Source organism: Galeopterus variegatus, unplaced genomic scaffold (genome assembly GCF_000696425.1).
Source record: "Galeopterus variegatus unplaced genomic scaffold, G_variegatus-3.0.2 Scaffold372, whole genome shotgun sequence".
Taxonomy (NCBI): Eukaryota; Metazoa; Chordata; class Mammalia; order Dermoptera; family Cynocephalidae; genus Galeopterus; species Galeopterus variegatus.
In genome coordinates, this window is record NW_007726483.1 from 260742 (window position 1) to 273282 (window position 12541).

At 48.1% G+C, this 12541-nt stretch overlaps 1 protein-coding gene across 5 annotated transcripts in view; it reads right to left on the reverse strand.

The window, feature by feature from the left end:
- The window catches only part of HNF1B (HNF1 homeobox B), a 67364-nt gene that overhangs the window by 6349 nt on the left and 48474 nt on the right, over positions 1–12541 (reverse strand). For all 5 annotated transcript variants that reach the window (XR_550175.1, XM_008568071.1, XM_008568069.1 and 2 more), the window contains exons 7-8: positions 10753–10947; positions 6198–6316 (exon numbers count right to left, since the gene is read on the reverse strand). Coding sequence is in view for 4 of the 5 variants with exons in the window: in XM_008568071.1 (XP_008566293.1) it covers positions 6198–6316; positions 10753–10947 (314 nt within the window). In the remaining variant the exon portion in view is untranslated. The remainder of the gene's footprint in view (positions 1–6197; positions 6317–10752; positions 10948–12541) is intronic.

Sequence of the window (12541 nt, forward strand, 5' to 3'; positions counted from 1 at the left end):
AAAAAAAAAAAAAAAAAAAAAAAAAAAAAAAAAAAAAAAAAGAAAATTCAGGGTGGGGAGTGGAGACAATACAGATAACTCACTTCTATTAAGATTAAATTGTGTGAGATTAATTGTACCTCTATTAATTAAAGTGATGATCATAATTCTGTGACATTATGATATTTACATATTGGTTTTCGTCCATGGTTCCTGGCTCATGCTACTCTCTGACCTTCTCCTGCTCTCCTTTCACCTGTTCCTTTTCATCCCTGAGGCAGGAAATTCTCTGACCTACCTGGTCTGATTGTAGGTCATAAGACCCCCATTTCAGGAGGGGCCCTGCCTCATACCTGGGAGGGAGGAACGCTGCATAGAGAGGCCAAGAAGAACCTGAACAGACAGGCCGTGCTGGGTTTCCCCACCCAGTCTACTAGTAATAGTTCATATCCTTTTTGTGCAATCACATTTCTACCTGATTGTCCATGCTTCAATCATGCCTACGTAATGAAGCTTCCATAAAAACCCAAGAGCATAGGGTTCAGGGAGCTTCTGGACAGCTGAACACGTGGAGGTTCCTGGAGGGTGGTGTGCCCAGGGAGGGCATGGAAGCTCTGCAGCCCCTCTCCCGTACCTCGTCCTGTGCATCTCTTCATCTGTATCCTTTCTAATATCCTTTCTAATAAACTGGTAAATGTTAAGTATGTGTTTCCCTGAGTTCTGTCAGCTGCTCAAGCAAACTAATTGAACCCAAGGAGGGGGTTGTGGGAACCCTGATTTATAGCTGGTTGATCAGAAGTTCCAGAGGCCTGGATTTGTGACTGGCATCTGAAGTGGGGGGCAGTCTTGGGGACTGAGCCCTCACCCTGTGGGATCTGACGCTATCTCCAGGTAGACGGTGTTGAAAAGGAATTGAATTAGAGGATGCCCAGCTGGTGTCTGCTGGAGAATTGCTGGCTTGCTTGCCAGTGGGGAGAAATCCCCACACATTTGGTCACAGAAGTCAGAGTCTGTCTTCTGTGTTGATGATTGTGCTGTGAGAGCAGAGGAAAGACAGTGTGTGCTCTTCCCTACTGACTCAAATTCCAATTTTACGAGTGAAGGAAGTGCAGCCTAGAGAGACTGTAAGTAATTTGCCCAGGGTCTCACAACAGCAAAGCACGTGCTCTTAACCACTGTATAAGGTCCTTCCTTCTACCTTCTGAATGGGGCAACAGGGGGAATAAAGGCCCCTTGCCATTTAAAAACCTCCTTCCCAAGCTCTTGAGACATTCACGGTTGCCAGCGGGGGATGCCGAGTGTGACCCAGCTTCTAGATCCTTTGGGCCAAGCACCGAGCGAACTGTTTTACAAGTCTTCTTGCAGTTAGTCCTTTCAATGATCCCATAAAACGGGAATCATTATTCTCACTTTTCAGGTGAGGAAGCTGAGGCTCAGAGGAGCTAAGACACTTTCTTGAGGTCACACAGGTAGAAAGTCCTAGAATCTTGAGCCTGAATCTGTGCAACTCCCAGGTTGGTGTTCCTAACCATCAGAGCACCCAGTGAAGAAGACTGGGAGGGAGGAGAAGAGCTACAGGGAATTTATGATGAAGCTGCCCACCTGCTCATCAGCACCCCTGACTGGTGATTGCTCTAGGGGCCCTCTCTTGACCTCCCTATAAACTAGGAAGTCAAGCAGCAGGTAGAGAACATTGCGGAAAGAGGAGTCAGCTCACAGCCTGCCCGTACTTGTTCTAACTGAGGTCAGTGCTTGTTCTGGTCTTTTTTCCAGACTGGCAGGGCATTGAACTGAGGCACAAACCCACTCAGACAGTAGCACGCCAGCACCCAAGAGTTAAGGAGGAGGGGGAGGCATATACTCTAGAAAGGACAGATGGCAGTGGCTGCAGAAGGATTCTTGGCAGCAGGCAAGAAAGTCCCAGCCTGGGGTTTCTGAAATGTGATCCCCGAGGCCCCTGGGGATCACAGGAAGTGATCAACAGGAAGTATGGGATCAGACAAATATTAAGTTCAAATCCTGGCTTTAGCCATATACCTGCAAGACCTTGGGTCATTACTATGTGTGCTTAAAAATGGATATTGGGAGGTGAGGATTGTTTAATAGATTTGGAGCGAGAAGACCAAAATCTGGAAGTCCAACTCCAGAATTTATCATCCGTGTGAATTTGGCCAGATCCTTCCCCATCTCTGAACCTCAGTTTTCTGCTTTGTGTATCGGGCATAAAAATATCTACTTTGCAGGATGGATAGGGTTAGCCAGGAAAGGTAATGTAGAAAAGCTTCTGAAGAGCTACTTGGAAAATGGAAGGCACTCAAAAAATACTAGTCCTAAAGTCATTGATCCATCCATCCATCCACCAATCCAATCATATTGACTGAACATCTACTGTATCCCAGGCATTTGCCTAAGTAGCAAGGGCTTGGTAGAAAAGCTTCTGAAGAGCTACTTGGAAAATGGAAGGCACTCAAAAAATACTAGTCCTAAAGTCATTGATCCATCCATCCATCCACCCATCCAATCATATTGACTGAACATCTACTGTATCCCAGGCATTTGCCTAAGTAGCAAGGGCTTGGGTGCTTTGAAAAGTCCCTGAACTACTTGCTTTTTTCCCTTGGAGGTGGGTGAGAATGCCTGCATGTCAGCAAGAGAATAGGAACAGGTATCTGGATCCCAGGCCCAAGAAGTGGGATGTGCTTGAGAGATGGTCCTAATCCTGACAAATATTATTTTCAGAACCTCTTTTGACCTCATGTAGATGAAGCACTGAGTTAAATATTGAAGGAGTTGGTGGAAGGGGAGCCAACTGTCTCCTGAAGGATCGCAGGCAGACAGGAGAAGGAACGGGCAGGGGGAGCTGCTACTTTGAATACTTGACTATGTGCCAGGCACTCTGATAGGCACTTAGAATATTTTGTGAGATAAGGGTGGAATTTTCCCCATTTATAGATGAAGAAACTGAGTCTCACAGAGGACAATTAACTGCCCAAGTTCACATAGCAGGTGGCGATGGAGCTGGGATTAACTCAGGTCTGCTGGATTTTCCTATCACTGTACAATGTGTCCCTTTGACCTGGGCTGGTGCACACTAATAGCCCAGTTCAATGAACATATCAGCACATGAAATGTTCTAAGAAGCCCTGCCCAGTGGTGTCTAACTTTGTTTAATCCAGCAGTTCACCCAGCATACTTAACCAAGGAATCCTTCTCTCCCCTTACCCCATAGGCCCCTGATACCTAGCAATGGTTTTGAAATCTCTTTTGGAAAAAAATAATACTTTAAAACAAAGAAAAAGTAGAATTGCCACCAGGTCTCTTTCAGAACTCACTTCTGACCCTTTGCTTTAGAAACAGAGTTCATACGTCTTTCTTTACCTTGGACACCCTCTGTTGTCAGGAGGTGCACCTTTACCCTCATTTCACATCTTTCTGCCTTTTCTATTCCTCCTTTTCCTTCAGTTTGTAGGAGGAAAGTTTCCTGATTGAAATATAGTATATGGGCTTAATTTTTACTCTTGCTGCTGGCCATTAAAGACAACGAGAGCAGCTACAATTACCATGGGAATTTTAAAGACGGGTACTGGCAGGCAAGTGTTGTTTAAGTGGAACGAGTCCAGGATTTAGGGTAAAAGATCAAAGTCTGGAGGTCCAGCTCTAGAACTGATCATCTGTGTGACCTTGGGCAGGTCACTTAGAAGGCTGCAATAAAAAGAACATAATGAGATAATGTTTATGAGAAGTATACACTGTAAAGTGCTACATAAGTATTTCTTATCCTCACGAAGTGTGATCATCATCTTCGTGCAGAAAGGAGTCCTTTGATGGGGTTGGGGTAAGTGCAGAGCATATTACCAGTTACTGGGAGAAGGGATATGGGGCACACGTGGTTCCAGACTCTGCTACAGGCTGTGGCAGATTTTTAGAAGCCACGAAAATGTGATTGGAATGTGAGATGGTGCTCTGAAACCAGCTCTGCAGGCCTGAAATGCCTGCAGACTCCTGAAATGCCCAGGGACATGGAGACAACTTTGTCGTAGTTCTAGAGGGCTGCTCATGCAGCTTCAAGGTCAGCTGGACACTCTGTCCAATGGAGGGGAGAAGCCACTTGGGGGCTGGTCCAGCATCTCAGGGAGCATCTTGATGTATTTTGATTAAGAGACCATTTCCTGAATTCAGAGGACTTGTTTCAACAAGCAGCATCAAAGTCAACTTGGGAAAGACAGGAATAATTAATCACCGTCCTGTCTAGGGCTGACCAAGCGGCAGATGGATTGATAAACCTTTCAAAGGGGAAGGTATTCCCGAAGAGGGCTGCTGCGCCTGGCTGCACCCCGATTGAGATTTTTGAGTGCAGATAAATGTTTTCCCTGCTCATTACAAAGAGTGGGAAATCTCATGGGAGTCAAAGGGCAGGGCAACAGGGTGACTGTCCTTTCATCTTTTTTTAGGTGAGAGAAGGGTGGCAAAGCAGGTCCACACACCTCTCCCTCTACCCCCTGCCCCAGAGCCCAGCTGCCCAGGTCATGTGCGTGTTTCAGCACCCAAGACATGCCAGGTCCTTAATGTACATGGCCTCATGAAATCCTCAGAACAAGTGGATATTACAACCCTCATTTTTTTTTTTCCTTTTTTTGTCTTTTTTCGTGACCGGCAACGGATCGCAACCCTCAGTGTCGCGCCCGCACCGGACCGGGACCGGCAACGGGATCGCAACACTCGGTGCTGTGCCCGCACCTCGCTCAGCCAGTGAGCGGCCGGTCTGTATGTGGGATCCGAACCCTCGGCGGGAGCGCTGCCGCACTCCCAAGTGGCGCACTGTAGCAGTGAGCCACTGGGCCGGCCCTACAACCCTCATTTTAAAGATGAAGTAATAGGGCCGGCCCCGTGGCGCACTCGGGATAGTGCGGTGCTGGGAGCGCAGTGATGCTCCCGCCGGGGGTTCGGATCCTATATAGGAATGGCCGGTGCGCTCACTGGCTGAGCGCGGTGCGGGCGGCACCAAGCCAAGGGTTGCGATCCCCTTACCGGTCACGAAAAAGACAAAAGAAAAAAAAGATGAAGTAATAAAGGATGGGGGCTCAGGGAGGTCTAGGTTACCAAGCAAATGGCAGAACCAGCTCCACTACACCTGCTCCACTATATTCTGGGGGGGAGGGGGAGAGAGGGCAGAGGGGAGGTGTGCAAAGGAAAGAATGGGGAAAACTGAGCCCATGAAAGAACTGGCTCAGAAGCCCATGGCGGTTGACGAGGTATGGATTGCAGGACTCAGATGGACAAAAGACCGTCAACATGACCAAATTCTGCCGAGAACCTCTGACATGCATGAAGTTCAAGGTTGTCACCTACTTATCTAGTAATCGATGAAGGCCAAACAGTTCCCACGCTGCACAGACCCCAGCTACTAAAAGGTCTTATTGTGTTACTCTGGAATCATCATCTGTGTTCACACATCTTGTCCTGTGTTCTGACTCTGAGTGTCCCACTGCAGTCCAGCTGTCCAGACGGCAGTGATGAGCCTCACCGTTGGTTGTCTGTTTTTACTATTCCATCAGCTCCATGCAGAGGTGGGAATTAGTCATCAACTGAAACAGTGACTAAGCCTCTGGATTCCCCACTTTCAGTGCACCAGGAAGTTGATTCTAAGTTTCTTGATAAAACACCAAGTAAATGCAGACCCCTGGAAAGGTCAGGCTATCTACTGGGGAGTTGCCAAGGGTTGGCAGAATTGGGTCATTCCCTAGAGCTCATAGCATCCGGGGTCCAGCATGGGTCTTGGACTGGAGGAATCAGCTTTAGGACCCCTGACTTACTTTCTTCATTGACTACCTTGTGGATCCTCAGGGATCCTTCTTGCAAAGTGTGAAACTGAATGGAGGATCTGACCTCCTGATCCTCCTTGGAAATACCTTTTCCATAGGTCATCGATCATTCCGCTGGGACATACTCAATCTCAGTGCCTGATAGCTCTGTGTAATCCAGTCTGCAGCAACCTGTCAAACTTCAGTCCTCGTTTAGTGCTCATGTTGGGGAAGGTGGGCAAGCAACAAGCCCCTTTAATCCATGGCCCATCTTCTCTGCCCTGTGACTTCAGGAATTCCTTTAGCAAGTAACAGGGAGCCTTGGAAGGACAAAACTTATAGCCAAATCCATGCGTGCCACACCCTCTGCACTTCAACAGCCTTAGATAGTCCCTCCTCCCATCCTGCTGGCATTACCTGTTTACTGGAAGACATGTTGGTGAGTGTACTGATGCTGCTGGTATCTGTGACCACCATCGCAGATGGAAACCGGGAGGTGTGGGAATACTGGGGGGGTTCCTGCTTGTGTGCATACACTGGAGAGACAGAATGAAGACAAAGTCAAGGTATACACAGGTGCATAATACATAGCTACAGAACCCCCATCCACACCACAGTTCCTGTTTACCTGGACATATAAAAGTGGATGTTGGTTATGTTTTGAGAAGGCAGTGAGTGTGATATGATGTGTGTTTAAATCTTGGCTTCTTAATCAAGTTACTTAACCTCAGTTTCCTTACCTGTAAAATGGGGATGATATATGTTGTAGGATTAGAAGAGATCAAGTTTAACATACTTTGTTCCCCAAAATAAACAGCCTTGCACAGCACCTAGTATGTTGTGGTACTTGGGAGCACTTCTGTTCTCCTGATTTTCAATAAAATATTAGAAGCCTGGGCATCAACAAGGGACCCTTAGGCATATGTGGTACATCTGAGATTTTAAGTCAGAATATGTTCTAAATAGCTGGCCAATGTGAAGTATCTGGCCAGCACATGCTTACTGTTTCTGCTATGATTCAAGCATGAGGTCTCATGCTAGCAGGTATAGATCGATTAACAATTGTAATTATACAAGGGTCTAATTAACTGTCTGATTCTGGGCTGTTCCAGTTTGCACAAAAAATGATATCATAGCCTTATGACATCACAGAAATATGAAACATGATAGACAGAAATGGACAAGATTCAAATAAAACCTCCAGGGGCATGGGACTCTATTTTTAGTTTTTGCAATACTTGTCCACCAGGTTGGGAACCTTTTGACTCATGTTAGTTATCCATGAGATTCAAATAAATTCCAGGTCACATGACCAACTAATGAACTCAGGCGGATGCTTGGCCATGAGGAGGAACCAGCCTGTTCTCAGAACACAGAGCCTACCAAGGAGTCCTCTAGTAAGGAATGGGGCTGAAGGTCACTGGCTGCCACCTCTGCTTGTCCTTCCTATGCAGGGAGGCTGGTTATTTCCTGGCCCAGGGCCCCATGGGTTCTCTCTTCATGGTCAGCCAGGCCTGCTGGGCCTCTGCAGTTCACAGGTCACTGGTGACCACTCTCTGACTGTCCCATCCAGGCCTGGCACCCGAGGAAGCCTGCCCAGGTTATGGGGTTGGGGTAAGTGCAGAGCATATTACCAGTTACTGGGAGAAGGGATATGGGGCACACGTGGTTCCAGACTCTGCTACAGGCTGTGGCAGATTTTTAGAAGCCACGAAAATGTGATTGGAATGTGAGATGGTGCTCTGAAACCAGCTCTGCAGGCCTGAGTAGGGGTTGAGCCCCAAGGATAGAACTTGGCTGTTCTCCCTCAGACCCACAGCTTTGGCTGAGGCAGCGGGGAGAAATTCAAACCCCCCTCACCATTCTTGCCTTCTAGGAGTCCCTTAATAAATAATCACTTGCATTCTTGTAACTCTTTATGCTTATCAAACCTGATTCACCCTATTTTTATTTCATCTGCATAATGAGCCTATATGCATACTATTTCCATTTTATGGATGAAGAAATTGAGACTCAGAATGGCTAAGTAACTTGTCAATGGCTGCATAGCTGGTAAGTGTCACAGCCAGGATTAAATCCAGTTCTGTCTAGTCCAAGACTAGCACTCTATACCAGACACTTCCCTGGTGTTCCTGAACCAGGAACTTCTGTGATTTTCCCCAAATTTGCATGCTCGGGGGTATAGCTAGATCTGTCCAGAGGACCAAAGGCCTGGGGCTCAGGATGGCAGGCAGAGAAAGGTAGACGCAGAGTAGGTGTAGAAATTGGATCTGGGAAACAGCCTGTGTGTGGGCGGCAGACACTCTAATACTCCTTGCCTGGGATGGTGTGCAGGTGGTATTTTCTACCTATGCTCATGCTTCTTGATTAGGAATGTTTGGAGTGTATAAATTGGAGGACACAGGAACGCTAGATGATTCTTCTATTTCAGGGCAGGCAAACAGGATGCAAATTGCATGCCAAGTCTGATCATTTGGGAATGGCTGCTTGGAATTTTGGATTGAAAAGGCCAAGTTGAGGCTCTTTGGGAAAAGGCGCTGTGGTTGATTGGTGACATCTTTTCCATGGGTGCCACATGGGAAATTGTGTCACGTGTTCTACATATATGCTACCCCTGCTCTGTCTCCAACCTGCCTTTACATGAAGGCCTGAATTGTCCTCTTCGAACCTTTCCCTGGAACTTTTGGAGGTGGAAAAGAGGACTAGAAAAGGCACAGCAACACACAAGAGTTATGCTCGAGAAATTGTCTTGGCTGATCACAGGTAGGGAAAAGGGACCAAACCAATGAACTTCCAAGAAAGCTCAGACCCAGAGAGGGAAGTGGCTGGCTGCTGAGGGCCATGTCCTTACTGTGTGAGTTCTGTAGCTGAGTCACAGCAGCCATGAAGGGCTGCTGGGCCATGTGACTGCCCGGGCTCTGCTGCATGAGGGGCTGCTGGTGAGGGCTGTGCAGCTGCTGGGAGAACTGGACAGGCTGCAGGGCTGCAAGGCTGCCGGCCACACTGTTGATGACTGGGACGCTCTGTGCTTGGGAGGTGTTGAGGCCTGTGGGAGCAAGAGGGGAGAATGAGAGATGCCTTCAGGGATGAGGAGAGGTGACAGGTGGCAGCAGCCATCATGAAGTCCCTGCTCAATGTGCCGGTCTCTGGGCTGAGCCTGTTACATACCTAAGTGATTGCATGAGAGGTGACTTTACAAACAAAGAAACTGAGACTTGGAGAGATTAATTGATTTGCTCACATTCCACAGTAAGTTGTGGGACGGAGACAGGCTTTAAACAGACCTGACTGAAGCCTGAAAGTGTCTCATAGTCATCTTGTGACCTCCCAAACTTAGCTCCCTAGAGGTTACCAGAGCCCTGGGTAAGAGGACTCTACTTGCCCACTCCATCCATGACAGTCCATCAGAGAGGCTTGCCCTCGTGCCCTCAGGCAGAGTTAAAGGTGTCCACTCTAAGGCAGGATTATCACCCAGACCTGTCTGTCCAGCAGAGGGCAGGAGTGTGCAGGGACCCACATTTTGATTAAAATCAAAACACCCTCCATAGTCCTGGGAGTATGAAGTCTAAAGACCCTCATTTAGTGACTATGCAAAGACCTTGACAGAGGTCAGGTGCCAATTCTATTGACTGTGGCAGAGAGGAGAGAAAACACTAGAACTCAGCCAGTCTATGAAGTGGGCATATCTTGTCTGGCAGCACAGGGCTTCTGGCATCAAGGACCAGGTTTAAGAAGCAAGAAGTAGTAAGTTAAAGGTTGGCCCTTGGTGGTTATAGTGGGTCTTGCCATCATTCTGTCCTGGAGGTCTGAGGGCCTTGTGGTTTGCCACTCTTTAGAACCCNAAGCCACGAAAATGTGATTGGAATGTGAGATGGTGCTCTGAAACCAGCTCTGCAGGCCTGAGTAGGGGTTGAGCCCCAAGGATAGAACTTGGCTGTTCTCCCTCAGACCCACAGCTTTGGCTGAGGCAGCGGGGAGAAATTCAAACCCCCCTCACCATTCTTGCCTTCTAGGAGTCCCTTAATAAATAATCACTTGCATTCTTGTAACTCTTTATGCTTATCAAACCTGATTCACCCTATTTTTATTTCATCTGCATAATGAGCCTATATGCATACTATTTCCATTTTATGGATGAAGAAATTGAGACTCAGAATGGCTAAGTAACTTGTCAATGGCTGCATAGCTGGTAAGTGTCACAGCCAGGATTAAATCCAGTTCTGTCTAGTCCAAGACTAGCACTCTATACCAGACACTTCCCTGGTGTTCCTGAACCAGGAACTTCTGTGATTTTCCCCAAATTTGCATGCTCGGGGGTATAGCTAGATCTGTCCAGAGGACCAAAGGCCTGGGGCTCAGGATGGCAGGCAGAGAAAGGTAGACGCAGAGTAGGTGTAGAAATTGGATCTGGGAAACAGCCTGTGTGTGGGCGGCAGACACTCTAATACTCCTTGCCTGGGATGGTGTGCAGGTGGTATTTTCTACCTATGCTCATGCTTCTTGATTAGGAATGTTTGGAGTGTATAAATTGGAGGACACAGGAACGCTAGATGATTCTTCTATTTCAGGGCAGGCAAACAGGATGCAAATTGCATGCCTGATCATTTGGGAATGGCTGCTTGGAATTTTGGATTGAAAAGGCCAAGTTGAGGCTCTTTGGGAAAAGGTGCTGTAGTTGATTGGTGACATCTTTTCCATGGGTGCCACATGGGAAACTGTGTCACGTGTTCTACCCCTGCTCTGTCTCCAACCTGCCTTTACATGAAGGCCTGAATTGTCCTCTTCAAACCTTTCCCTGGAACTTTTGGAGGTGGAAAAGAGGACTAGAAAAGGCACAGCAACACACAAGAGTTATGCTCGAGAAATTGTCTTGGCTGATCACAGGTAGGGAAAAGGGACCAAACCAATGAACTTCCAAGAAAGCTCAGACCCAGAGAGGGAAGTGGCTGGCTGCTGAGGGCCATGTCCTTACTGTGTGAGTTCTGTAGCTGAGTCACAGCAGCCATGAAGGGCTGCTGGGCCATGTGACTGCCCGGGCTCTGCTGCATGAGGGGCTGCTGGTGAGGGCTGTGCAGCTGCTGGGAGAACTGGACAGGCTGCAGGGCTGCAAGGCTGCCGGCCACACTGTTGATGACTGGGACGCTCTGTGCTTGGGAGGTGTTGAGGCCTGTGGGAGCAAGAGGGGAGAATGAGAGATGCCTTCAGGGATGAGGAGAGGTGACAGGTGGCAGCAGCCATCATGAAGTCCCTGCTCAATGTGCCGGTCTCTGGGCTGAGCCTGTTACATACCTAAGTGATTGCATGAGAGGTGACTTTACAAACAAAGAAACTGAGACTTGGAGAGATTAATTGATTTGCTCACATTCCACAGTAAGTTGTGGGACGGAGACAGGCTTTAAACAGACCTGACTGAAGCCTGAAAGTGTCTCATAGTCATCTTGTGACCTCCCAAACTTAGCTCCCTAGAGGTTACCAGAGCCCTGGGTAAGAGGACTCTACTTGCCCACTCCATCCATGACAGTCCATCAGAGAGGCTTGCCCTCGTGCCCTCAGGCAGAGTTAAAGGTGTCCACTCTAAGGCAGGATTATCACCCAGACCTGTCTGTCCAGCAGAGGGCAGGAGTGTGCAGGGACCCACATTTTGATTAAAATCAAAACACCCTCCATAGTCCTGGGAGTATGAAGTCTAAAGACCCTCATTTAGTGACTATGCAAAGACCTTGACAGAGGTCAGGTGCCAATTCTATTGACTGTGGCAGAGAGGAGAGAAAACACTAGAACTCAGCCAGTCTATGAAGTGGGCATATCTTGTCTGGCAGCACAGGGCTTCTGGCATCAAGGACCAGGTTTAAGAAGCAAGAAGTAGTAAGTTAAAGGTTGGCCCTTGGTGGTTATAGTGGGTCTTGCCATCATTCTGTCCTGGAGGTCTGAGGGCCTTGTGGTTTGCCACTCTTTAGAACCCAGGGCAGCACTGCAAGGATCAGGTCCCCTTGTACGCATGCTCGCTCTGGTTCCTGGGTGGGGCTCTGGGGAAGACAGCTGAGGCAGGGTTGGATGGGACAAGAGGATCAGGAGAGAAGACACCCCAACTCTTTCCTGGAGCAGCCAATATTCGTTGTTCTTGCTTTCTGGGAAGGGGGGGAGGGGAAGCATGAGATGAAGAAGGAAATCCAGAAAAAGGCCTATTTCACACAGATGTGGAAGAAGAGACATCTAGAAAGCCTTTCCTGAAATGGAGAGGGTTTCATAAGCAGGTTTGTGAGAAGTCCTCAAAGGAGATAGCACAAAGTTCTCAACAATTGCCTGCTCAGAGCATATGCTGATACTGTTATCAGAAACCTAAAAGGTGAGACCCCTGAGCAAAAAGGAAGGGGGTGTAATCCCCCTACTGTCTCTGCTGGGTGAGGTGGGGAGGGGTAGGGCCCTCTGATCACCCTCAGAATAGCACTATCTCTGGTTCCCCAGGGGGCTCCGCCTCTCCCCAAGCCAGTGTCCCACCTGCTACTCTGACACCTTGTTTCCCTTTCCTATCTCCTACTTACGGTCTCAGCCTCCCGGGAAGCCTCACAAATTTGCTGTTTCTCTAGGAGCCCATTGCCGCCATACTTTTTTGCCCAGAAAAGCAAATTATCCTGTCTAGAGTAGATGACATTTGAGGGCATAGCTCTGGAACCTGCCTGTGCTTCAGAATCACCTGGGGGAGCTCTTTAAGAAATATACATTCCTGGGCCCCACCCAAGACTTAATGAGTCAGAACCGTC